We start from the raw sequence: 25506 nt of genomic DNA, 5'->3' as shown, positions 1-25506 counted from the left end.
GCTCAGTACACTACAGTAGGCTAAATACATTACAGTAGGCTCAGTATACTACAGTAGGCTCAATACATTACAGTAGGCTCAGTACACTACAGTAGGCTCAGTACATTACAATAGGCTCAGTACACTACAGTAGGCTCAGTACATTACAGTAGGCTCAGTACATTACAGTAGGCTCGGTACATTACAGTAGACTCAGTACACTACATCAGGCTCAGTACACTACAGTGTAGTAGGCTCTCACTTTCCAGTCAGCAGCTGAATGGTAACTAGTACTTCCTGTGTAATCACCTACACAAAGCCACTCATACAAAGGAATTTAATTTGGGGGCCTCAGCAGAGCAGCCAGACGGTAAGACCTGGCAATCCGGCTTGGAGCTACCGCTTTAATCCACAACCCATCTGGGACCCTCCGACTCAACGCCACAGGGTGGATTTGGGGGGGGGGAGGGGGTCCTGGGGTGGAGAAGTCCTGGACGTCTGTTGTTGTGGAGGTCGACCGGGAGTGCAACCCTACCATGAGATGGATGTTTTCTGCAGTTTAGATTGGATCGCAGCCAGGGAAGGAGGTTGATTGAGATTAATGCGGATTCACGCTGGGGGTTTGAGAAGGATGGTATACACAATAGTATTGTTCTTCTCGATATCTTGTGTAATAGGTCTGGGTGTAGCTGGTGCAGAGGAGTCAGCCGCAGGACAACAGAAATGAGTAATACACGTAAATTTACTCAAGACTTTCAAATACAAGTCGATAATACCGAGCCCACAATACAAAAATACAACAAACAAACACGAACAAAAAAACCACGGGGAAAACAGACGGTTAAATAATGAACATGTAATTGGGGAATTGAAACCAGGTGTGTAAAACAAAGACAAAACAAATGGAAAATGAAAAAGTGGATCGGCGATGGCCAGAAGGCCCAGTGACGTAGACCGCCGAACGCCGCCCGAACAAGGAGAGGGACCGACTTCGGCGGAAGTCGTGACATCTTGATTATTGTTCTTCTAGATATCTTGACGACGTCTTTTATCTTCTTTATTTTACATCTTTAAAGGTCAAACCAATAAACACTAGTCTCTCCCTCTCCTCTTAATTTAGACAATTTTATTTTAACTTTCTTTCACTTTAAAAATGTAGAGGAAAGAAATCTACTTGAATCCCATTTTCGATTTAAGTTCAAAGGGGATGTAGACTTTCTATAGGCTGTTTGTTGTTTGTATCAAAGATAATGAATTTACCTCAAATATTATTTTCAAAAGCCTAAAACTGTTGCTTTTTTTCCCCCAGTCCCCTCTGCCTTCTGCGTATCGACTGGGTACCGGCGAACCTGACGTTTCCACTTGTAGAATCGCAAAGCTCAGCAGCGGTCAACAACTTGACTTTGAGTCACAAAGCCTTAACACAAAGCGTCACGTCTGGAGGAAACCAGGCACCATCTCTACGGTGAAGCATTGTGGTGGCAGCATCATGCTGTGGGGAGGTTTTTCAGTGACAAGCACACGACCAAGACAACGCAGGAGTGGCTTCATGACATGTCTATGAATGTCCTTGAGTGGCCCAGCCAGAGCCCGAACTTGAACCCGATCAAACATTTCTGGAGAGACCTGAAAATAGCTGTGCAGCGATGCTCCCCATCCAACCTGACAGAGCTTGACAGGATCTGCAGAGAAGAATGGGAGAAACTCCCCAAATACAGGTGTGCCAAGCTTGTAGCGTCATACCCAAGAAGACGTGAGGCTGTAATCGCTGCCAAAGGTGCTTCAACAAAGTACTGAGTAAAGGGCCTGAATACATGTGAATGAATGGGAGATTATGGAGTATTGTGATGTCATTATGGGGTATTGTGTGTAGATTGGTGAGGAAAACACTTATTGTTGAAGGGGTCTGAATACTTTCCGAATGCACCGCACATCTTTTTTTTTCTAAAGCAAGTCTTTACATCTAGCTAAGCAGTTTTGAGCTTGAAGAAGGATTTTTTAAAATTAGGTTGAATAATGTGCACTAGCTCATTAGTTAGCTAGCTAACTTTAGCTTGCTAAGTGGGCCAGGCAGACACTTCATGTTATGCTAACACTAAATGCTTTACCAAGCTAGCTATCGTGCAAGATGATTCATAAAATCATTTAAATCACTGTCCATTATCCCATACTGCCAGTGCCAGTACACTTGCAAGCTAACGTTAGCTTAACGGTTAGCAACGCCATTTTCCATTAGAACAACATTGCTAGCTAGTTTCTCCACGGATTCTCGGCAGTTTACAGGCAGCTGCATCATTTAAAATTAATCCATTGTGATGTAAATATAATGTTGATAGCTATGCTAGTTATCTAGTATTGGCCATCTGGTTAGTATCAACGAGGGCTTACTAAAAAATGATAGCTAGTTAGCAACAACATTAGCGCAGCTAGTTAGCTAACAATAGATATCTATAGCAGATACAAGCCAAGCAGGTTACTCTATTAGATTGGTTCCCGGATCTGTGTTATGTGAACAACAAAAAGTCAATATCTCTGGTGTGTCTGAGCCCTAAGTCACCATTTTTGTATTTAAAAAATATATATATATATTATATATTATATATATTATATTTATATAATATTTGATATTTGCATTAGGGCGGAGTTACTGCTCCAAGTTCCAAGTTGAATTAGTCGTATGTACAGGATACACGTGGTATACACCATCCAATGAAAATGCTTCCTTGCAGGTTCCTTCTGGACAATACAGTAAACGGCTCAGTAGAATAGAATAAAACGTTTTTTTAACGTAGCAAATTATTGCACAAACATTCTAAGCAAACAAAGTAATAAGTAACGGAAGGAACCGGCAAGACGCGCCTTCCACTGCACCGCCATCTTTTAAAATAATCAACTGGTTGTCGGAGAGAAAGGAGGAGAGGAGTGCTTTTTCACAGGTCCAGGAGAAAAGTGCCAGCTTCACAATCTCCTGCCCTCCCTGGTATTGTCAGTCTCACAGCCAGGGGGAGAAAAGTCTGATTTCCAACTCGTTCCAACTCACTTTTTTCAACTGTCTCTACCTCTCAAACGTTTTATTTATTTCTGCCCCCCCCTCCCCTCCTCGCCTCTCCCTCGCTTTCCTCCTCTCTCTCTCTCTCTCATTCCCATGGCCAACAGGAGCTCTCTCTAGTAGAACCAAACCACAGTGAGCGATGGGAGAGACAGACTAGGGGGGAATGAAACGTATCCTATATTTCAAAGACGATCACCAAATAGTAGAACTCAGACACAGCCAGGCTTTGATCCCGAGACTGAGCAGCAGGGGGTTGGGGGCTTGGTTTTGATCCTCGGGGTACGAACCACAGAATTTGAAGAACATGTTGCCTGAACACTCAAGCCAAACTCTTTGGCTTTCTGTCTGTCCAGTAAATCGTCCTGGGGGCCGGAGTAAAACATTTATGAGGAAAATATATAATTTAAACTGTGTGAGACCAGAAGCTGTTCAACAGTCTGATGGTAATAGAAGCTGTTCAACAGTCTGATGGTAATAGAAGCTGTTCAACAGTCTGATGGTGATAGAAGCTGTTCAACAGTCTGATGGTGATAGAAGCTGTTCAACAGTCTGATGGTGATAGAAGCTGTTCAACAGTCTGATGGTAATAGAAGCTGTTCAACAGTCTGATGGTGATAGAAGCTGTTCAACAGTCTGATGGTGATAGAAGCTGTTCAACAGTCTGATGGTGATAGAAGCTGTTCAACAGTCTGATGGTATTAGAAGCTGTTCAACAGTCTGATGGTATTAGAAGCTGTTCAACAGTCTGATGGTATTAGAAGCTGTTCAACAGTCTGATGGTATTAGAAGCTGTTCAACAGTCTGATGGTATTAGAAGCTGTTCAACAGTCTGATGGTATTAGAAGCTGTTCAACAGTCTGATGGTATTAGAAGCTGTTCAACAGTCTGATGGTAATAGAAGCTGTTCAACGTTCTGATGGTAATAGAAGCTGTTCAACAGTCTGATGGTGATAGAAGCTGTTCAACAGTCTGATGGTGATAGAAGCTGTTCAACAGTCTGATGGTGATAGAAGCTGTTCAACAGTCTGATGGTGATAGAAGCTGTTCAACAGTCTGATGGTCTGGTGATAGAAGCTGTTCAACAGTCTGATGGTAATAGAAGCTGTTCAACAGTCTGATGGTGATAGAAGCTGTTCAACAGTCTGATGGTAATAGAAGCTGTTCAACAGTCTGATGGTGATAGAAGCTGTTCAACAGTCTGATGGTGATAGAAGCTGTTCAACAGTCTGATGGTGATAGAAGCTGTTCAACAGTCTGATGGTAATAGAAGCTGTTCAACAGTCTGATGGTGATAGAAGCTGTTCAACAGTCTAATGGTAATAGAAGCTGTTCAACAGTCTGATGGTGATAGAAGCTGTTCAACAGTCTGATGGTGATAGAAGCTGTTCAACAGTCTGATGGTGATAGAAGCTGTTCAACAGTCTGATGGTGATAGAAGCTGTTCAACAGTCTGATGGTGATAGAAGCTGTTCAACAGTCTGATGGTAATAGAAGCTGTTCAACAGTCTGATGGTAATAGAAGCTGTTCAACAGTCTGATGGTGATAGAAGCTGTTCAACAGTCTGATGGTATTAGAAGCTGTTCAACAGTCTAATGGTAATAGAAGCTGTTCAACAGTCTGATGGTGATAGAAGCTGTTCAACAGTCTGATGGTAATAGAAGCTGTTCAACAGTCTGATGGTGATAGAAGCTGTTCAACAGATGGCTAGATGGCTAGATGGTAGTACCTGTACAGTCTCTGTCTAGATGGTAGTACCTGTACAGTCTAGATGGTAGGAAACTGTACAGTCTCTGTCTAGATGGTAGTATCTGTACAGTCTCTGTCTAGATGGTAGTATCTGTACAGTCTCTGTCTAGATGGTAGTACCTGTACAGTCTCTGTCTAGATGGTAGTACCTGTACAGTCTCTGTTTAGATGGTAGTACCTGTACAGTCTCTGTCTAGATGGTAGTACCTGTACAGTCTCTGTCTAGATGGTAGTACCTGTACAGTCTCTGCCTAGATGGTAGTACCTGTACAGTCTCTGTCTAGATGGTAACACCTGTACAGTCTCTGTCTAGATGGTAGTACCTGTACAGTCTCTGTCTAGATGGTAACACCTGTACAGTCTAGATGGTAGTACCTGTACAGTCTCTGTCTAGATGGTAGTACCTGTACAGTCTCTGTCTAGATGGTAACACCTGTACAGTCTAGATGGTAGTACCTGTACAGTCTCTGTCTAGATGGTAGTACCTGTACAGTCTCTGTCAGATGGTGGTACCTGTACAGTCTCTGTCTAGATGGTAGTACCTGTACAGTCTCTGTCTAGATGGTAGTACCTGTACAGTCTCTGTCTAGATGGTAGTACCCGTACAGTCTCTGTCTAGATGGTAGTACCCGTACAGTCTCGTACTACTCATCCTAACAGATTACTGATGACCACGGCAGTTGTCACTTCCCAATAAAGAGTGGAACCATGGCTTGATGGTTTCTATGCCATCTCCCTCTCTCCTCCTCTCCACCTCTCTCTCCCCAAATTTCAGGGCGGCAGGTAGCCTGTCTCCCCGAAAGTGGTTAGAGTGTTGGGCCAGTAACCGGCAGGTTGCAAGATCAAATCCCAGAGCTGACAAGGTACACTCGTCTCTCCTTATATCCCTCTCCCCCACTCCTCTCTCTTTATATCTCTCTCCCCCACTCCTCTCTCTTTATATCTCTCTCTCCCACTCCTCTCTCCTTATATCTCTCTCCCCCACTCCTCTCTCCTTATATCTCCCTCTCCCCCACTCCTCTCTCCTTATATCCCTCTCCCCCACTCCTCTCTCTTTATATCTCCCTCTCCCCCACTCCTCTCTCTTTATATCTCTCTCCCCCACTCCTCTCTTTAGATCTCTCTCCCCCACTCCTCTCTCCTTATATCTCTCTCCCCCACTCCTCTCTCCTTATATCCCTCTCCCCCACTCCTCTCTCCTTATATCCCTCTCCTTATATCTCTCTCCCCCACTCCTCTCTTTAGATCTCTCTCCCCCACTCCTCTCTCCTTATATCTCTCTCCCCCACTCCTCTCTCCTTATATCCCTCTCCCCCACTCCTCTCTCCTTATATCCCTCTCCTTATATCCCTCTCCCCCACTCCTCTCTTTAGATCTCTCTCCCCCACTCCTCTCTCCTTATATCTCTCTCCCCCACTCCTCTCTCCTTATATCTCCCTCTCCCCCACTCCTCTCTCTTTATATATCTCTCCCCCACTCCTCTCTCTTTATATATCTCTCCCCCACTCCTCTCTTTATATCTCCCTCTCCCCCACTCCTCTCTTTATATCTCCCTCTCCCCCACTCCTCTCTTTAGATCTCTCTCCCCCACTCCTCTCTTTATATATCTCTCCCCCACTCCTCTCTCTTTATATCTCTCTCCCCCACTCCTCTCTTTATATATCTCTCCCCCACTCCTCTCTCCTTATATCTCTCTCCCCCACTCCTCTCTTTATATCTCTCTCCCCCACTCCTCTCTCCTTATATCCCTCTCCCCCACTCCTCTCTCCTTATATCTCTCCCCCCCACTCCTCTCTCCTTATATCAATGTTATAATACTGTCCTCACATTAACATCATAATACTGTCCTCAATGTTATAATACTGTCCTCAATGTTATAATACTGTCCTCACATTAACATCATAATACTGTCCTCACATTAACATCATAATACTGTCCTCAATGTTATAATACTGTCCTCAATGTTATAATACTGTCCTCAATGTTATAATACTGTCCTCACATTAACATCATAATACTGTCCTCAATGTTATAATACTGTCCTCACATTAACATCATAATACTGTCCTCAATGCTATTATACTGTCCTCAATGTTATAATACTGTCCTCACATTAACATCATAATACTGTCCTCAATGTTATAATACTGTCCTCACATTAACATCATTGTTCAGAGACAGAACTGTAGATTCTCCCTCTCAGACAGTCAGGAGTAACAATCCTGGAAGTGAGGAGGGAACAGGGAGCTGTCTAATGTGGCCTAGTTTACTTTAGAGCAGATTAATGCCCTCAGTCTGTTTGGCCAGACAGAATCATTCTGCCTTTGGTTGGCAGTGGAGAGAGAGAGAGGGGAGAGAGAGAGAGAGGGGAGAGAGAGAGGGGAGCGAGAGAGAGAGGGGAGCGAGAGAGAGAGGGGAGCGAGAGAGAGAGCGCGAGAGAAGTTCTCAATTGGTACAAAATATATAGAGTACTGCACACACTACGAATTACTTAGGTTTAAAAATAAGCTCAACTGGACACCTTAATGAGGCAGTGAATGAACTGAGAGAGAAAGTCATTCTACACCATTAAAAAGCAAATTCAAATTGAAATAACATTAGGCTAAAACTAATTGAATATGTCATTGAACCAATTGCACTTCATGGCAGCGAGGTGTGGGGTCTACTTGCAAAACAAGATTTCACCCAACGGGACAAACAACCCATTAAAACCCTGCATGCAGAGTTCTGGAAGATTCTCCTACATGTCCAGAGGAAAACTACAAACAATGCATGCAGGGCAGAATTAGGCCAATATCCACTAATAATGAAAACTCAAAAAAGAGCAATTAAGTTTGGGAAAAATCTAAAATACAGTGACCCCCTCTCATATCACTACCAAGCCCTGCAATGCCAAGAGCTGAGCAAAGAAGAGTCCCCTCATCCAGCTGGTCCTGGGGCTGAGTTCACTAACCTGTTCTACTAACACACTGAAGCCTCAGTCCCCTCATCCAGCTGGTCCCGGGGCTGAGTTCACAAACCTGTTCTACTAACACACTGAAGCCTCAGTCCCCTCATCCAGCTGGTCCTGGGGCTGAGTTCACTAACCTGTTCTACTAACACACTGAGGCCTCAGTCCCCTCATCCAGCTGGTCTTGAGTTCACTAACCTGTTCTACTAACACACTGAAGCCTCAGTCCCCTCATCCAGCTGGTCCTGAGTTCACTAACCTGTTCTACTAGCACACTGAAGCCTCAGTCTCCTCATCCAGCTGGTCCTGAGTTCACTAACCTGTTCTACTAACACACTGAAGCCTCAGTCCCCTCATCCAGCTGGTCCTGAGTTCACTAACCTGTTCTACTAACACACTGAAGCCTCAGTCCCCTCATCCAGCTGGTCCTGAGTTCACTAACCTGTTCTACTAACACACTGAAGCCTCAGTCCCCTCATCCAGCTGGTCCTGAGTTCACTAACCTGTTCTACTAACACACTGAAGTCTCAGTCCCCTCATCCAGCTGGTCCTGAGTTCACTAACCTGTTCTACTAACACACTGAAGCCTCAGTCCCCTCATCCAGCTGGTCCTGGGGCTGGGTTCACTAACCTGTTCTACTAACACACTGAAGCCTCAGTCCCCTCATCCAGCTGGTCCTGAGTTCACTAACCTGTTCTACTAACACACTGAAGCCTCAGTCCCCTCATCCAGCTGGTCCTGAGTTCACTAACCTGTTCTACTAACACACTGAAGTCTCAGTCCCCTCATCCAGCTGGTCCTGAGTTCACTAACCTGTTCTACTAACACACTGAAGCCTCAGTCCCCTCATCCAGCTGGTCCTGAGTTCACTAACCTGTTCTACTAACACACTGAAGCCTCAGTCCCCTCATCCAGCTGGTCCTGAGTTCACTAACCTGTTCTACTAACACACTGAAGCCTCAGTCCCCTCATCCAGCTGGTCCTGAGTTCACTAACCTGTTCTACTAACACACTGAATCCTGAGGACCCTCATCCAGCTGGTCCTGGGGCTGAGTTCACTAACCTGTTCTATTAACACACTGAGGTCCTCAGGACCCTCATCCAGCTGGTCCTGTGGCTGAGTTCACTAACCTGTTCTACTAACACACTGAAGCCTCAGTCCCCTCATCCAGCTGGTCCTGAGTTCACTAACCTGTTCTACTAACACACTGAAGCCTCAGTCCCCTCATCCAGCTGGTCCTGAGTTCACTAACCTGTTCTACTAACACACTGAAGTCTCAGTCCCCTCATCCAGCTGGTCCTGAGTTCACTAACCTGTTCTACTAACACACTGAAGCCTCAGTCCCCTCATCCAGCTGGTCCTGAGTTCACTAACCTGTTCTACTAACACACTGAAGCCTCAGTCCCCTCATCCAGCTGGTCCTGAGTTCACTAACCTGTTCTACTAACACACTGAAGCCTCAGTCCCCTCATCCAGCTGGTCCTGAGTTCACTAACCTGTTCTACTAACACACTGAAGTCTCAGTCCCCTCATCCAGCTGGTCCTGAGTTCACTAACCTGTTCTACTAACACACTGAAGCCTCAGTCCCCTCATCCAGCTGGTCCTGAGTTCACTAACCTGTTCTACTAACACACTGAAGCCTCAGTCCCCTCATCCAGCTGGTCCTGAGTTCACTAACCTGTTCTACTAACACACTGAAGCCTCAGTCCCCTCATCCAGCTGGTCCTGAGTTCACTAACCTGTTCTACTAACACACTGAATCCTGAGGACCCTCATCCAGCTGGTCCTGGGGCTGAGTTCACTAACCTGTTCTATTAACACACTGAGGTCCTCAGGACCCTCATCCAGCTGGTCCTGTGGCTGAGTTCACTAACCTGTTCTACTAACACACTGAAGCCTCAGTCCCCTCATCCAGCTGGTCCTGGGGCTGGGTTCACTAACCTGTTCTACTAACACACTGAAGCCTCAGTCCCCTCATCCAGCTGGTCCTGAGTTCACTAACCTGTTCTACTAACACACTGAAGCCTCAGTCCCCTCATCCAGCTGGTCCTGAGTTCACTAACCTGTTCTACTAACACACTGAAGTCTCAGTCCCCTCATCCAGCTGGTCCTGAGTTCACTAACCTGTTCTACTAACACACTGAAGCCTCAGTCCCCTCATCCAGCTGGTCCTGGGGCTGAGTTCACTAACCTGTTCTACTAACACACTGAAGCCTCAGTCCCCTCATCCAGCTGGTCCTGAGTTCACTAACCTGTTCTACTAACACACTGAAGCCTCAGTCCCCTCATCCAGCTGGTCCTGAGTTCACTAACCTGTTCTACTAGCACACTGAAGCCTCAGTCTCCTCATCCAGCTGGTCCTGAGTTCACTAATCTGTTCTACTAACACACTGAAGCCTCAGTCCCCTCATCCAGCTGGTCCTGAGTTCACTAACCTGTTCTACTAACACACTGAAGCCTCAGTCCCCTCATCCAGCTGGTCCTGAGTTCACTAACCTGTTCTACTAACACACTGAAGCCTCAGTCCCCTCATCCAGCTGGTCCTGAGTTCACTAACCTGTTCTACTAACACACTGAAGTCTCAGTCCCCTCATCCAGCTGGTCCTGAGTTCACTAACCTGTTCTACTAACACACTGAAGGCTCAGTCCCCTCATCCAGCTGGTCCTGGGGCTGAGTTCACTAACCTGTTCTACTAACACACTGAAGCCTCAGTCCCCTCATCCAGCTGGTCCTGAGTTCACTAACCTGTTCTACTAACACACTGAAGCCTCAGTCCCCTCATCCAGCTGGTCCTGAGTTCACTAACCTGTTCTACTAGCACACTGAAGCCTCAGTCTCCTCATACAGCTGGTCCTGAGTTCACTAACCTGTTCTACTAACACACTGAAGCCTCAGTCCCCTCATCCAGCTGGTCCTGAGTTCACTAACCTGTTCTACTAACACACTGAAGCCTCAGTCCCCTCATCCAGCTGGTCCTGAGTTCACTAACCTGTTCTACTAACACACTGAAGCCTCAGTCCCCTCATCCAGCTGGTCCTGAGTTCACTAACCTGTTCTACTAACACACTGAAGTCTCAGTCCCCTCATCCAGCTGGTCCTGAGTTCACTAACCTGTTCTACTAACACACTGAAGCCTCAGTCCCCTCATCCAGCTGGTCCTGGGGCTGGGTTCACTAACCTGTTCTACTAACACACTGAAGCCTCAGTCCCCTCATCCAGCTGGTCCTGAGTTCACTAACCTGTTCTACTAACACACTGAAGCCTCAGTCCCCTCATCCAGCTGGTCCTGAGTTCACTAACCTGTTCTACTAACACACTGAAGTCTCAGTCCCCTCATCCAGCTGGTCCTGAGTTCACTAACCTGTTCTACTAACACACTGAAGCCTCAGTCCCCTCATCCAGCTGGTCCTGAGTTCACTAACCTGTTCTACTAACACACTGAAGCCTCAGTCCCCTCATCCAGCTGGTCCTGAGTTCACTAACCTGTTCTACTAACACACTGAAGCCCCAGTCCCCTCATCCAGCTGGTCCTGAGTTCACTAACCTGTTCTACTAACACACTGAAGTCTCAGTCCCCTCATCCAGCTGGTCCTGAGTTCACTAACCTGTTCTACTAACACACTGAAGCCTCAGTCCCCTCATCCAGCTGGTCCTGGGGCTGAGTTCACTAACCTGTTCTACTAACACACTGAAGCCTCAGTCCCCTCATCCAGCTGGTCCTGAGTTCACTAACCTGTTCTACTAACACACTGAAGCCTCAGTCCCCTCATCCAGCTGGTCCTGAGTTCACTAACCTGTTCTACTAGCACACTGAAGCCTCAGTCTCCTCATCCAGCTGGTCCTGAGTTCACTAACCTGTTCTACTAACACACTGAAGCCTCAGTCCCCTCATCCAGCTGGTCCTGAGTTCACTAACCTGTTCTACTAACACACTGAAGCCTCAGTCCCCTCATCCAGCTGGTCCTGAGTTCACTAACCTGTTCTACTAACACACTGAAGCCTCAGTCCCCTCATCCAGCTGGTCCTGAGTTCACTAACCTGTTCTACTAACACACTGAAGCCTCAGTCCCCTCATCCAGCTGGTCCTGAGTTCACTAACCTGTTCTACTAACACACTGAAGTCTCAGTCCCCTCATCCAGCTGGTCCTGAGTTCACTAACCTGTTCTACTAACACACTGAAGCCTCAGTCCCCTCATCCAGCTGGTCCTGGGGCTGGGTTCACTTACCTGTTCTACTAACACACTGAAGCCTCAGTCCCCTCATCCAGCTGGTCCTGAGTTCACTAACCTGTTCTACTAACACACTGAAGCCTCAGTCCCCTCATCCAGCTGGTCCTGAGTTCACTAACCTGTTCTACTAACACACTGAAGTCTCAGTCCCCTCATCCAGCTGGTCCTGAGTTCACTAACCTGTTCTACTAACACACTGAAGCCTCAGTCCCCTCATCCAGCTGGTCCTGGGGCTGAGTTCACTAACCTGTTCTACTAACACACTGAAGCCTCAGTCCCCTCATCCAGCTGGTCCTGAGTTCACTAACCTGTTCTACTAGCACACTGAAGCCTCAGTCTCCTCATACAGCTGGTCCTGAGTTCACTAACCTGTTCTACTAACACACTGAAGCCTCAGTCCCCTCATCCAGCTGGTCCTGAGTTCACTAACCTGTTCTACTAACACACTGAAGTCTCAGTCCCCTCATCCAGCTGGTCCTGAGTTCACTAACCTGTTCTACTAACACACTGAAGCCTCAGTCCCCTCATCCAGCTGGTCCTGAGTTCACTAACCTGTTCTACTAACACACTGAAGCCTCAGTCCCCTCATCCAGCTGGTCCTGAGTTCACTAACCTGTTCTACTAACACACTGAAGTCTCAGTCCCCTCATCCAGCTGGTCCTGAGTTCACTAACCTGTTCTACTAACACACTGAAGCCTCAGTCCCCTCATCCAGCTGGTCCTGGGGCTGGGTTCACTTACCTGTTCTACTAACACACTGAAGCCTCAGTCCCCTCATCCAGCTGGTCCTGAGTTCACTAACCTGTTCTACTAACACACTGAAGCCTCAGTCCCCTCATCCAGCTGGTCCTGAGTTCACTAACCTGTTCTACTAACACACTGAAGTCTCAGTCCCCTCATCCAGCTGGTCCTGAGTTCACTAACCTGTTCTACTAACACACTGAAGCCTCAGTCCCCTCATCCAGCTGGTCCTGGGGCTGAGTTCACTAACCTGTTCTACTAACACACTGAAGCCTCAGTCCCCTCATCCAGCTGGTCCTGAGTTCACTAACCTGTTCTACTAACACACTGAAGCCTCAGTCCCCTCATCCAGCTGGTCCTGAGTTCACTAACCTGTTCTACTAGCACACTGAAGCCTCAGTCTCCTCATACAGCTGGTCCTGAGTTCACTAACCTGTTCTACTAACACACTGAAGCCTCAGTCCCCTCATCCAGCTGGTCCTGAGTTCACTAACCTGTTCTACTAACACACTGAAGCCTCAGTCCCCTCATCCAGCTGGTCCTGAGTTCACTAACCTGTTCTACTAACACACTGAAGCCTCAGTCCCCTCATCCAGCTGGTCCTGAGTTCACTAACCTGTTCTACTAACACACTGAAGTCTCAGTCCCCTCATCCAGCTGGTCCTGAGTTCACTAACCTGTTCTACTAACACACTGAAGCCTCAGTCCCCTCATCCAGCTGGTCCTGGGGCTGGGTTCACTAACCTGTTCTACTAACACACTGAAGCCTCAGTCCCCTCATCCAGCTGGTCCTGAGTTCACTAACCTGTTCTACTAACACACTGAAGCCTCAGTCCCCTCATCCAGCTGGTCCTGAGTTCACTAACCTGTTCTACTAACACACTGAAGTCTCAGTCCCCTCATCCAGCTGGTCCTGAGTTCACTAACCTGTTCTACTAACACACTGAAGCCTCAGTCCCCTCATCCAGCTGGTCCTGAGTTCACTAACCTGTTCTACTAACACACTGAAGCCTCAGTCCCCTCATCCAGCTGGTCCTGAGTTCACTAACCTGTTCTACTAACACACTGAAGTCTCAGTCCCCTCATCCAGCTGGTCCTGAGTTCACTAACCTGTTCTACTAACACACTGAAGCCTCAGTCCCCTCATCCAGCTGGTCCTGGGGCTGAGTTCACTAACCTGTTCTACTAACACACTGAAGCCTCAGTCCCCTCATCCAGCTGGTCCTGAGTTCACTAACCTGTTCTACTAACACACTGAAGCCTCAGTCCCCTCATCCAGCTGGTCCTGAGTTCACTAACCTGTTCTACTAGCACACTGAAGCCTCAGTCTCCTCATCCAGCTGGTCCTGAGTTCACTAACCTGTTCTACTAACACACTGAAGCCTCAGTCCCCTCATCCAGCTGGTCCTGAGTTCACTAACCTGTTCTACTAACACACTGAAGCCTCAGTCCCCTCATCCAGCTGGTCCTGAGTTCACTAACCTGTTCTACTAACACACTGAAGCCTCAGTCCCCTCATCCAGCTGGTCCTGAGTTCACTAACCTGTTCTACTAACACACTGAAGTCTCAGTCCCCTCATCCAGCTGGTCCTGAGTTCACTAACCTGTTCTACTAACACACTGAAGCCTCATTCCCCTCATCCAGCTGGTCCTGGGGCTGAGTTCACTAACCTGTTCTACTAACACACTGAAGCCTCAGTCCCCTCATCCAGCTGGTCCTGAGTTCACTAACCTGTTCTACTAACACACTGAAGCCTCAGTCCCCTCATCCAGCTGGTCCTGAGTTCACTAACCTGTTCTACTAACACACTGAAGCCTCAGTCTCCTCATACAGCTGGTCCTGAGTTCACTAACCTGTTCTACTAACACACTGAAGTCTCAGTCCCCTCATCCAGCTGGTCCTGAGTTCACTAACCTGTTCTACTAACACACTGAAGCCTCAGTCCCCTCATCCAGCTGGTCCTGGGGCTGGGTTCACTAACCTGTTCTACTAACACACTGAAGCCTCAGTCCCCTCATCCAGCTGGTCCTGAGTTCACTAACCTGTTCTACTAACACACTGAAGCCTCAGTCCCCTCATCCAGCTGGTCCTGAGTTCACTAACCTGTTCTACTAACACACTGAAGTCTCAGTCCCCTCATCCAGCTGGTCCTGAGTTCACTAACCTGTTCTACTAACACACTGAAGCCTCAGTCCCCTCATCCAGCTGGTCCTGAGTTCACTAACCTGTTCTACTAACACACTGAAGCCTCAGTCCCCTCATCCAGCTGGTCCTGAGTTCACTAACCTGTTCTACTAACACACTGAAGTCTCAGTCCCCTCATCCAGCTGGTCCTGAGTTCACTAACCTGTTCTACTAACACACTGAAGCCTCAGTCCCCTCATCCAGCTGGTCCTGGGGCTGAGTTCACTAACCTGTTCTACTAACACACTGAAGCCTCAGTCCCCTCATCCAGCTGGTCCTGAGTTCACTAACCTGTTCTACTAACACACTGAAGCCTCAGTCCCCTCATCCAGCTGGTCCTGAGTTCACTAACCTGTTCTACTAGCACACTGAAGCCTCAGTCTCCTCATCCAGCTGGTCCTGAGTTCACTAACCTGTTCTACTAACACACTGAAGCCTCAGTCCCCTCATCCAGCTGGTCCTGAGTTCACTAACCTGTTCTACTAACACACTGAAGCCTCAGTCCCCTCATCCAGCTGGTCCTGAGTTCACTAACCTGTTCTACTAACACACTGAAGCCTCAGTCCCCTCATCCAGCTGGTCCTGAGTTCACTAACCTGTTCTACTAACACACTGAAGTCTCAGTCCCCTCATCCAGCTGGTCCTGAGTTCACTAACCTGTTCTACTAACACACTGAAGCCTCATTCCCCTCATCCAGCTGGTCCTGGGGCTGAGTTCACTAACCTGTTCTACTAACACACTGAAGCCTCAGTCCCCTCATCCAGCTGGTCCTGAGTTCACTAACCTGTTCTACTAACACACTGAAGCCTCAGTCCCCTCATCCAGCTGGTCCTGAGTTCACTAACCTGTTCTACTAACACACTGAAGCCTCAGTCTCCTCATACAGCTGGTCCTGAGTTCACTAACCTGTTCTACTAACACACTGAAGCCTCAGTCCCCTCATCCAGCTGGTCCTGAGTTCACTAACCTGTTCTACTAACACACTGAAGCCTCAGTCCCCTATCCAGCTGGTCCTGAGTTCACTAACCTGTTCTACTAACACACTGAAGCCTCAGTCCTCTCATCCAGCTGGTCCTGAGTTCACTAACCTGTTCTACTAACACACTGAAGTCTCAGTCCCCTCATCCAGCTGGTCCTGAGTTCACTAACCTGTTCTACTAACACACTGAAGCCTCAGTCCCCTCATCCAGCTGGTCCTGGGGCTGGGTTCACTAACCTGTTCTACTAACACACTGAAGCCTCAGTCCCCTCATCCAGCTGGTCCTGAGTTCACTAACCTGTTCTACTAACACACTGAAGCCTCAGTCCCCTCATCCAGCTGGTCCTGAGTTCACTAACCTGTTCTACTAACACACTGAAGTCTCAGTCCCCTCATCCAGCTGGTCCTGAGTTCACTAACCTGTTCTACTAACACACTGAAGCCTCAGTCCCCTCATCCAGCTGGTCCTGGGGCTGAGTTCACTAACCTGTTCTACTAACACACTGAAGCCTCAGTCCCCTCATCCAGCTGGTCCTGAGTTCACTAACCTGTTCTACTAACACACTGAAGCCTCAGTCCCCTCATCCAGCTGGTCCTGAGTTCACTAACCTGTTCTACTAACACACTGAAGCCTCAGTCCCCTCATCCAGCTGGTCCTGAGTTCACTAACCTGTTCTACTAACACACTGAAGCCTCAGTCCTCTCATCCAGCTGGTCCTGAGTTCACTAACCTGTTCTACTAACACACTGAAGTGTCAGTCCCCTCATCCAGCTGGTCCTGAGTTCACTAACCTGTTCTACTAACACACTGAAGCCTCAGTCCCCTCATCCAGCTGGTCCTGAGTTCACTAACCTGTTCTACTAACACACTGAAGCCTCAGTCCCCTCATCCAGCTGGTCCTGAGTTCACTAACCTGTTCTACTAACACACTGAAGTCTCAGTCCCCTCATCCAGCTGGTCCTGAGTTCACTAACCTGTTCTACTAACACACTGAAGCCTCAGTCCCCTCATCCAGCTGGTCCTGAGTTCACTAACCTGTTCTACTAACACACTGAAGCCTCAGTCCCCTCATCCAGCTGGTCCTGAGTTCACTAACCTGTTCTACTAACACACTGAAGCCTCAGTCCCCTCATCCAGCTGGTCCTGAGTTCACTAACCTGTTCTACTAGCACACTGAAGCCTCAGTCTCCTCATCCAGCTGGTCCTGAGTTCACTAACCTGTTCTACTAACACACTGAAGCCTCAGTCCCCTCATCCAGCTGGTCCTGAGTTCACTAACCTGTTCTACTAACACACTGAAGCCTCAGTCCCCTCATCCAGCTGGTCCTGAGTTCACTAACCTGTTCTACTAACACACTGAAGCCTCAGTCCCCTCATCCAGCTGGTCCTGAGTTCACTAACCTGTTCTACTAACACACTGAAGCCTCAGTCCCCTCATCCAGCTGGTCCTGAGGTCACTAACCTGTTCTACTAACACACTGAAGTCTCAGTCACCTCATCCAGCTGGTCCTGAGTTCACTAACCTGTTCTACTAACACACTGAAGCCTCAGTCCCCTCATCCAGCTGGTCCTGGGGCTGAGTTCACTAACCTGTTCTACTAACACACTGAAGCCTCAGTCCCCTCATCCAGCTGGTCCTGGGGCTGAGTTCACTAACCTGTTCTACTAACACACTGAAGCCTCAGTCCCCTCATCCAGCTGGTCCTGAGTTCACTAACCTGTTCTACTAACACACTGAAGCCTCAGTCCCCTCATCCAGCTGGTCCTGAGTTCACTAACCTGTTCTACTAACACACTGAAGCCTCAGTCCCCTCATCCAGCTGGTCCTGAGTTCACTAACCTGTTCTACTAACACACTGAAGCCTCAGTCCTCTCATCCAGCTGGTCCTGAGTTCACTAACCTGTTCTACTAACACACTGAAGTGTCAGTCCCCTCATCCAGCTGGTCCTGAGTTCACTAACCTGTTCTACTAACACACTGAAGCCTCAGTCCCCTCATCCAGCTGGTCCTGAGTTCACTAACCTGTTCTACTAACACACTGAAGCCTCAGTCCCCTCATCCAGCTGGTCCTGAGTTCACTAACCTGTTCTACTAACACACTGAAGTCTCAGTCCCCTCATCCAGCTGGTCCTGAGTTCACTAACCTGTTCTACTAACACACTGAAGCCTAAGTCCCCTCATCCAGCTGGTCCTGAGTTCACTAACCTGTTCTACTAACACACTGAAGCCTCAGTCCCCTCATCCAGCTGGTCCTGAGTTCACTAACCTGTTCTACTAACACACTGAAGCCTCAGTCCCCTCATCCAGCTGGTCCTGAGTTCACTAACCTGTTCTACTAGCACACTGAAGCCTCAGTCTCCTCATCCAGCTGGTCCTGAGTTCACTAACCTGTTCTACTAACACACTGAAGCCTCAGTCCCCTCATCCAGCTGGTCCTGAGTTCACTAACCTGTTCTACTAACACACTGAAGCCTCAGTCCCCTCATCCAGCTGGTCCTGAGTTCACTAACCTGTTCTACTAACACACTGAAGTCTCAGTCCCCTCATCCAGCTGGTCCTGAGTTCACTAACCTGTTCTACTAACACACTGGTCACTAACCTGTTCTACTAACACACTGAAGTCTCAGTCACCTCATCCAGCTGGTCCTGAGTTCACTAACCTGTTCTACTAACACACTGAAGTCTCAGTCCCCTCATCCAGCTGGTCCTGAGTTCACTAACCTGTTCTACTAGCACACTGAAGCCTCAGTCTCCTCATCCAGCTGGTCCTGAGTTCACTAACCTGTTCTACTAACACACTGAAGCCTCAGTCCCAAAATCAAATCAAATTTATTTTATATAGCCCTTCGTACATCAGCTGATATCTCAAAGTGCTGTACAGAAACCCAGCCTAAAACCCCAAACAGCAAGCAATGCAGGTGAAGAAGCACGGTGGCTAGGAAAAACTCCCTCATCCAGCTGGTCCTGGGGCTGAATGTTCCGTACGCACAAAAAAACGTATTAATCTCAACTTTTGTGCACAAATTTGTTACTAACACACTGAAGTCTCAGTCCCCTCATCCAGCTGGTCCTGAGTTCACTAACCTGTTCTACTAACACACTGAAGCCTCAGTCCCCTCATCCAGCTGGTCCTGGGGCTGAGTTCACTAACCTGTTCTACTAACACACTGAAGCCTCAGTCCCCTCATCCAGCTGGTCCTGAGTTCACTAACCTGTTCTACTAACACACTGAAGCCTCAGTCCCCTCATCCAGCTGGTCCTGAGTTCACTAACCTGTTCTACTAGCACACTGAAGCCTCAGTCTCCTCATCCAGCTGGTCCTGAGTTCACTAACCTGTTCTACTAACACACTGAAGCCTCAGTCCCCTCATCCAGCTGGTCCTGAGTTCACTAACCTGTTCTACTAACACACTGAAGTCTCAGTCCCCTCATCCAGCTGGTCCTGAGTTCACTAACCTGTTCTACTAACACACTGAAGCCTCAGTCCCCTCATCCAGCTGGTCCTGGGGCTGAGTTCACTAACCTGTTCTACTAACACACTGAAGCCTCAGTCCCCTCATCCAGCTGGTCCTGAGTTCACTAACCTGTTCTACTAACACACTGAAGCCTCAGTCCCCTCATCCAGCTGGTCCTGAGTTCACTAACCTGTTCTACTAACACACTGAAGCCTCAGTCCCCTCATCCAGCTGGTCCTGAGTTCACTAACCTGTTCTACTAACACACTGAAGCCTCAGTCCTCTCATCCAGCTGGTCCTGGGGCTGGGTTCACTAACCTGTTCTACTAACACACTGAAGCCTCAGTCCCCTCATCCAGCTGGTCCTGAGTTCACTAACCTGTTCTACTAACACACTGAAGCCTCAGTCCCCTCATCCAGCTGGTCCTGAGTTCACTAACCTGTTCTACTAACACACTGAAGTCTCAGTCCCCTCATCCAGCTGGTCCTGAGTTCACTAACCTGTTCTACTAACACACTGAAGCCTCAGTCCTCTCATCCAGCTGGTCCTGGGGCTGAGTTCACTAACCTGTTCTACTAACACACTGAAGCCTCAGTCCCCTCATCCAGCTGGTCCTGAGTTCACTAACCTGTTCTACTAACACACTGAAGCCTCAGTCCCCTCATCCAGCTGGTCCTGAGTTCACTAACCTGTTCTACTAGCACACTGAAGCCTCAGTCTCCTCATCCAGCTGGTCCTGAGTTCACTAACCTGTTCTACTAACACACTGAAGCCTCAGTCCCCTCATCCAGCTGGTCCTGAGTTCACTAACCTGTTCTACTAACACACTGAAGCCTCAGTCCCCTCATCCAGCTGGTCCTGAGTTCACTAACCTGATCTACTAACACACTGAAGCCTCAGTCCCCTCATCCAGCTGGTCCTGAGGTCACTAACCTGTTCTACTAACACACTGAAGTCTCAGTCACCTCATCCAGCTGGTCCTGAGTTCACTAACCTGGGGCTGAGTTCACTAACCTGTTCTACTAACACACTGAAGCCTCAGTCCCCTCATCCAGCTAACCTGTTCTACTAACACACTGAAGCCTCAGTCCCCTCATCCAGCTGGTCCTGGGGCTGAGTTCACTAACCTGTTCTACTAACACACTGAAGCCTCAGTCCCCTCATCCAGCTGGTCCTGGGGCTGAGTTCACTAACCTGTTCTACTAACACACTGAAGCCTCAGTCCCCTCATCCAGCTGGTCCTGAGTTCACTAACCTGTTCTACTAACACACTGAATCCTGAGGACCCTCATCCAGCTGGTCCTGGGGCTGAGTTCACTAACCTGTTCTATTAACACACTGAGGTCCTCAGGACCCTCATCCAGCTGGTCCTGGTCCTGAGTTCACTAACCTGTTCTACTAACACACTGAAGCCTCAGTCCCCTCATCCAGCTGGTCCTGAGTTCACTAACCTGTTCTACTAACACACTGAAGCCTCAGTCCCCTCATCCAGCTGGTCCTGAGTTCACTAACCTGTTCTACTAACACACTGAAGCCTCAGTCCCCTCATCCAGCTGGTCCTGAGTTCACTAACCTGTTCTACTAACACACTGAAGTCTCAGTCCCCTCATCCAGCTGGTCCTGAGTTCACTAACCTGTTCTACTAACACACTGAAGCCTCAGTCCCCTCATCCAGCTGGTCCTGGGGCTGGGTTCACTAACCTGTTCTACTAACACACTGAAGCCTCAGTCCCCTCATCCAGCTGGTCCTGAGTTCACTAACCTGTTCTACTAACACACTGAAGCCTCAGTCCCCTCATCCAGCTGGTCCTGAGTTCACTAACCTGTTCTACTAACACACTGAAGTCTCAGTCCCCTCATCCAGCTGGTCCTGAGTTCACTAACCTGTTCTACTAACACACTGAAGCCTCAGTCCCCTCATCCAGCTGGTCCTGGGGCTGAGTTCACTAACCTGTTCTACTAACACACTGAAGCCTCAGTCCCCTCATCCAGCTGGTCCTGAGTTCACTAACCTGTTCTACTAACACACTGAAGCCTCAGTCCCCTCATCCAGCTGGTCCTGAGTTCACTAACCTGTTCTACTAGCACACTGAAGCCTCAGTCTCCTCATCCAGCTGGTCCTGAGTTCACTAACCTGTTCTACTAACACACTGAAGCCTCAGTCCCCTCATCCAGCTGGTCCTGAGTTCACTAACCTGTTCTACTAACACACTGAAGCCTCAGTCCCCTCATCCAGCTGGTCCTGAGTTCACTAACCTGTTCTACTAACACACTGAAGCCTCAGTCCCCTCATCCAGCTGGTCCTGAGTTCACTAACCTGTTCTACTAGCACACTGAAGCCTCAGTCTCCTCATCCAGCTGGTCCTGAGTTCACTAACCTGTTCTACTAACACACTGAAGCCTCAGTCCCCTCATCCATCTGGTCCTGAGGTCACTAACCTGTTCTACTAACACACTGAAGTCTCAGTCACCTCATCCAGCTGGTCCTGAGTTCACTAACCTGTTCTACTAACACACTGAAGCCTCAGTCCCCTCATCCAGCTGGTCCTGGGGCTGAGTTCACTAACCTGTTCTACTAACACACTGAAGCCTCAGTCCCCTCACCCAGCTGGTCCTGGGGCTGAGTTCACTAACCTGTTCTACTAACACACTGAAGCCTCAGTCCCCTCATCCAGCTGGTCCTGAGTTCACTAACCTGTTCTACTAACACACTGAATCCTGAGGACCCTCATCCAGCTGGTCCTGGGGCTGAGTTCACTAACCTGTTCTATTAACACACTGAGGTCCTCAGGACCCTCATCCAGCTGGTCCTGGGGCTGAGTTCACTAACCTGTTCTACTAACACACTGAAGCCTCAGTCCCCTCATCCAGCTGGTCCTGGGGCTGAGTTCACTAACCTGTTCTACTAACACACTGAAGCCTCAGTCCCCTCATCCAGCTGGTCCTGGGGCTGAGTTCACTAACCTGTTCTACTAACACACTGAAGCCTCAGTCCCCTCATCCAGCTGGGGCTGAGTTCACTAACCTGTTCTACTAACACACTGAAGCCTCAGGACCAGAACATCCAATCAATCAGAATAAACCAGATTACAACACAGTCAAAACATAACTACATTACATATTGGGAAACACAAGCACAAACACAAAGCAAAATGCAGGGCTATCTGGCCCTAAATCGACAGTACACTGTGGTTAACTTTTTGACCATGGTTACTGATCAAGACCTTAGAAAAACCTTGACAAAGTACAGGCTCAGTGAGCACAGCCTTGCCATTGAGAAGGGTAGACACAGGAAAACATGGCTGCCTGTAGAGGAAAGGCTGTACAACCACTGCACCACAGCAGAACCTGGCTCCCTGTAGAGGAAAGGCTGTGCAACCACTGCACAACAGCAGAACCTGGCTCCCTGTAGAGGAAAGGCTGTACAACCACTGCACAACAGCAGAACCTGGCTCCCTGTAGAGGAAAGGCTATACAACCACTGCACAACAGCAGAACCTGGCTCCCTGTAGAGGAACGGCTGTGCAACCACTGCACAACAGCAGAACCTGGCTCCCTGTAGAGGAAAGGCTGTGCAACCACTGCACCACAGCAGAACCTGAGACGGAGCTGCATTTCCTGACAAAATGTCAACAATATAAAACAATTAGAGAGTGTCATTTCCCCAAATGTGAAACCCTTATTCCACGTTCCAAAGACCTCTCTGATGAGGATAGGCTACCCGTCCTGTTGGGGGAGGGACAGGCTACCCGTCCTGTTGGGGGAGGGACAGGCTACCCGTCCTGTTGGGGGAGGGGCAGGCTGCCTGTCCTGTTGGGGGAGGGGCAGGCTGCCCGTCCTGTTGGGGGAGGGGCAGGCTGCCCGTCCTGTTGGGGGAGGGGCAGGCTGCCCGTCCTGTTGGGGGAGGGACAGGCTACCCGTCCTGTTGGGGGAGGGACAGGCTACCCGTCCTGTTGGGGGAGGGACAGGCTACCCGTCCTGTTGGGGGAGGGGCAGGCTGCCCGTCCTGTTGGGGGAGGGACAGGCTACCCGTCCTGTTGGGGGAGGGACAGGCTACCCGTCCTGTTGGGGGAGGGACAGGCTACCCGTCCTGTTGGGGGAGGACGCAGAGAGCTGTGGGTTGGCAGCGCACTACATTGCTGCCTGTCATAAGATGACGGACAGTGTCTGACAGACCAACCTGCACATGTCCTCTACTGTATGCTTATTGTTATTGTTGAATGGAGGGTTATTTTGACCCTTGGTTACTGTTTTTACTGTTGTCAATTTGACAATTTTGATTCTCAAAAGAGAGAAAGAGAGGGGGGGAGAGAGAGTGGAGATGTATTATTATTATAAAGGCTCCTCATACCTGGCTCCCGTGACGTCGACGCCCACCATCAGCTGACCGTTGAGTGACAGCAGCTCGTCTCGTAGTTTAATTCTACCGCACCTCGCCGCCGGACTTCTCTTCCTCACCTCCGTCACCCAGATACACCCCACGTCCAACACGGGTCCCTGATCCCCCTTCCTCCTCCTCCTCCCTCCTCCCTTCTTCCTGTTCTCCCCCTCCGGATCCCCGAATATCGGGATGTTACCGAAACTCAGTCCCAGCTCTGCCCCGTCCCCCTCCCTCTTGGTGAGAGACACGGCTCGCACCTCCGCGTCCACACCTCCGCACGGCGTTGTGGGTCGTGCCACAACGTTGGGCTCTTCGTCCTCTGTGAAGTTGAGCTGAATGTACTCCATCAGTTTCTGTATAGAGGCCTGACATAGAGACATGTCTCCACTGGTACTGTCGCAGACCGTACCGTCACTGTTGACCGTGCCGCTGCTGTTGACCGTGCCGTCGCTGACCATGCTGCTGCTGTTGACCGTGCCGTCGCTGACCATGCCGCAAGCATCCACCTCGTGTTCTGACTCCTGGTAGAAGGAAGAGATAGAAAACTACATTTAAATGTCTCTCATTCCACAATATTACAGTAATTAACATAATTACAGATTAAAACCCACATTGTCGACTCCTGACCAGTCAAGAGTTGAGACACCGCAATCATTTATTTTGTATTTATTTCACCTGTATTTAACCAGGTAGGCCAGTTGAGAACACCTTTATTTAACCAGGTAGGCCAGTTGAGAACACCTTTATTTAACCAGGTAGGCTAGTGGAGAACACCTTTATTTAATCAGGTAGGCCAGTTGAGAACAAGTTCTCATTTGCAACTGCGACCTGGCCAAGATAAAGCAAAGCAGTTCGACACATAAAACAACACAGAGTTACACATGGAGTAAACAAACAAACAATCCATAATATGGTAGGAAAATCTATATACAGCATGTGGAAATGAGGTAGGATAAGAGAGGTCAGGCAATAAATAGGCCATGGTGGCGAAAGTAATTACAATATAGCAGATTAACACTGGAGTGATAGATGAGCAGATGATGATGATCAGATGATGGTGTGTAAGTAGTGATACTGGTGTGCAAAAGAGCAGAAAAGTAAATAAAAACAATATGGGGATGAGGTAGATTGGGTGGGCAATTTACAGATGGACTAAGTACACTATAATACTGGATCCAGGTATAATACATCATCTATATGCATTTATGACAAACCTGGTAAGAGTCTTGGTCCGGGTCTCTGCTGATGGTGGACTGCTGGTCTGGGTCTCCATAGTTGTCCTGGTCCCTGGTCTGTACCCCCAGGAGCCAGTCCTCCAACAGGGGGAGGTGGCTCAGGGCGTTCTCCTGGGTGATGGGCATCGTGGCTGGGGCTGGGCCAGACCAGAGCCCCCCTGCATCCTGGGTTGATAGGCCCCTATAGAGCCCTCACATTCAACTCTGGACCTCAAAGACAGTTCCACTGATTTTTTTTCATTGTTTTCCCCCCCGTCTAATCAGGGACTGATTTTGACCTGGGACACCAGGTGGGTGATTCCCCTCTAATCAGGGACTGATTTAGACCTGGGACACCAGGTGGGTGATTCCCCTCTAATCAGGGACTGATTTAGACCTGGGACACCAGGTGGGTGATTCCCCTCTAATCAGGGACTGGTTTAGACCTGGGACACCAGGTGGGTGATTCCCCTCTAATCAGGAACTGATTTAGACCTGTGACACAAGGTGGGTGATTCCCCTCTAATCAGGGACTGGTTTAGACCTGGGACACCAGGTGGGTGATTCCCCTCTAATCAGGGACTG

General features: G+C 48.7%; 1 protein-coding gene across 2 annotated transcripts in view; it reads right to left on the bottom strand.

The window, feature by feature from the left end:
- pdzd2 (PDZ domain containing 2) overlaps window positions 1–25245 on the bottom strand; it is a 161090-nt gene extending 135845 nt beyond the window's left edge. For both annotated transcript variants that reach the window (XM_036979212.1, XM_036979213.1), the window contains exons 1-2: window positions 24922–25245; window positions 23678–24228 (exon numbers count right to left, since the gene is read on the bottom strand). In XM_036979212.1, the coding sequence (XP_036835107.1) occupies window positions 23678–24228; window positions 24922–25068 (698 nt within the window). In that variant the 5' untranslated portion in view covers window positions 25069–25245. The remainder of the gene's footprint in view (window positions 1–23677; window positions 24229–24921) is intronic.
- Between the last annotated feature and the right edge of the window lie 261 nt (window positions 25246–25506).

Source organism: Oncorhynchus mykiss, chromosome 6, assembly GCF_013265735.2.
Source record: "Oncorhynchus mykiss isolate Arlee chromosome 6, USDA_OmykA_1.1, whole genome shotgun sequence".
Classification (NCBI taxonomy): Eukaryota; Metazoa; Chordata; class Actinopteri; order Salmoniformes; family Salmonidae; genus Oncorhynchus; species Oncorhynchus mykiss.
Note: the sequence above shows the minus strand (reverse complement) of the source record. Positions and strands in the feature narration are given on the sequence as shown.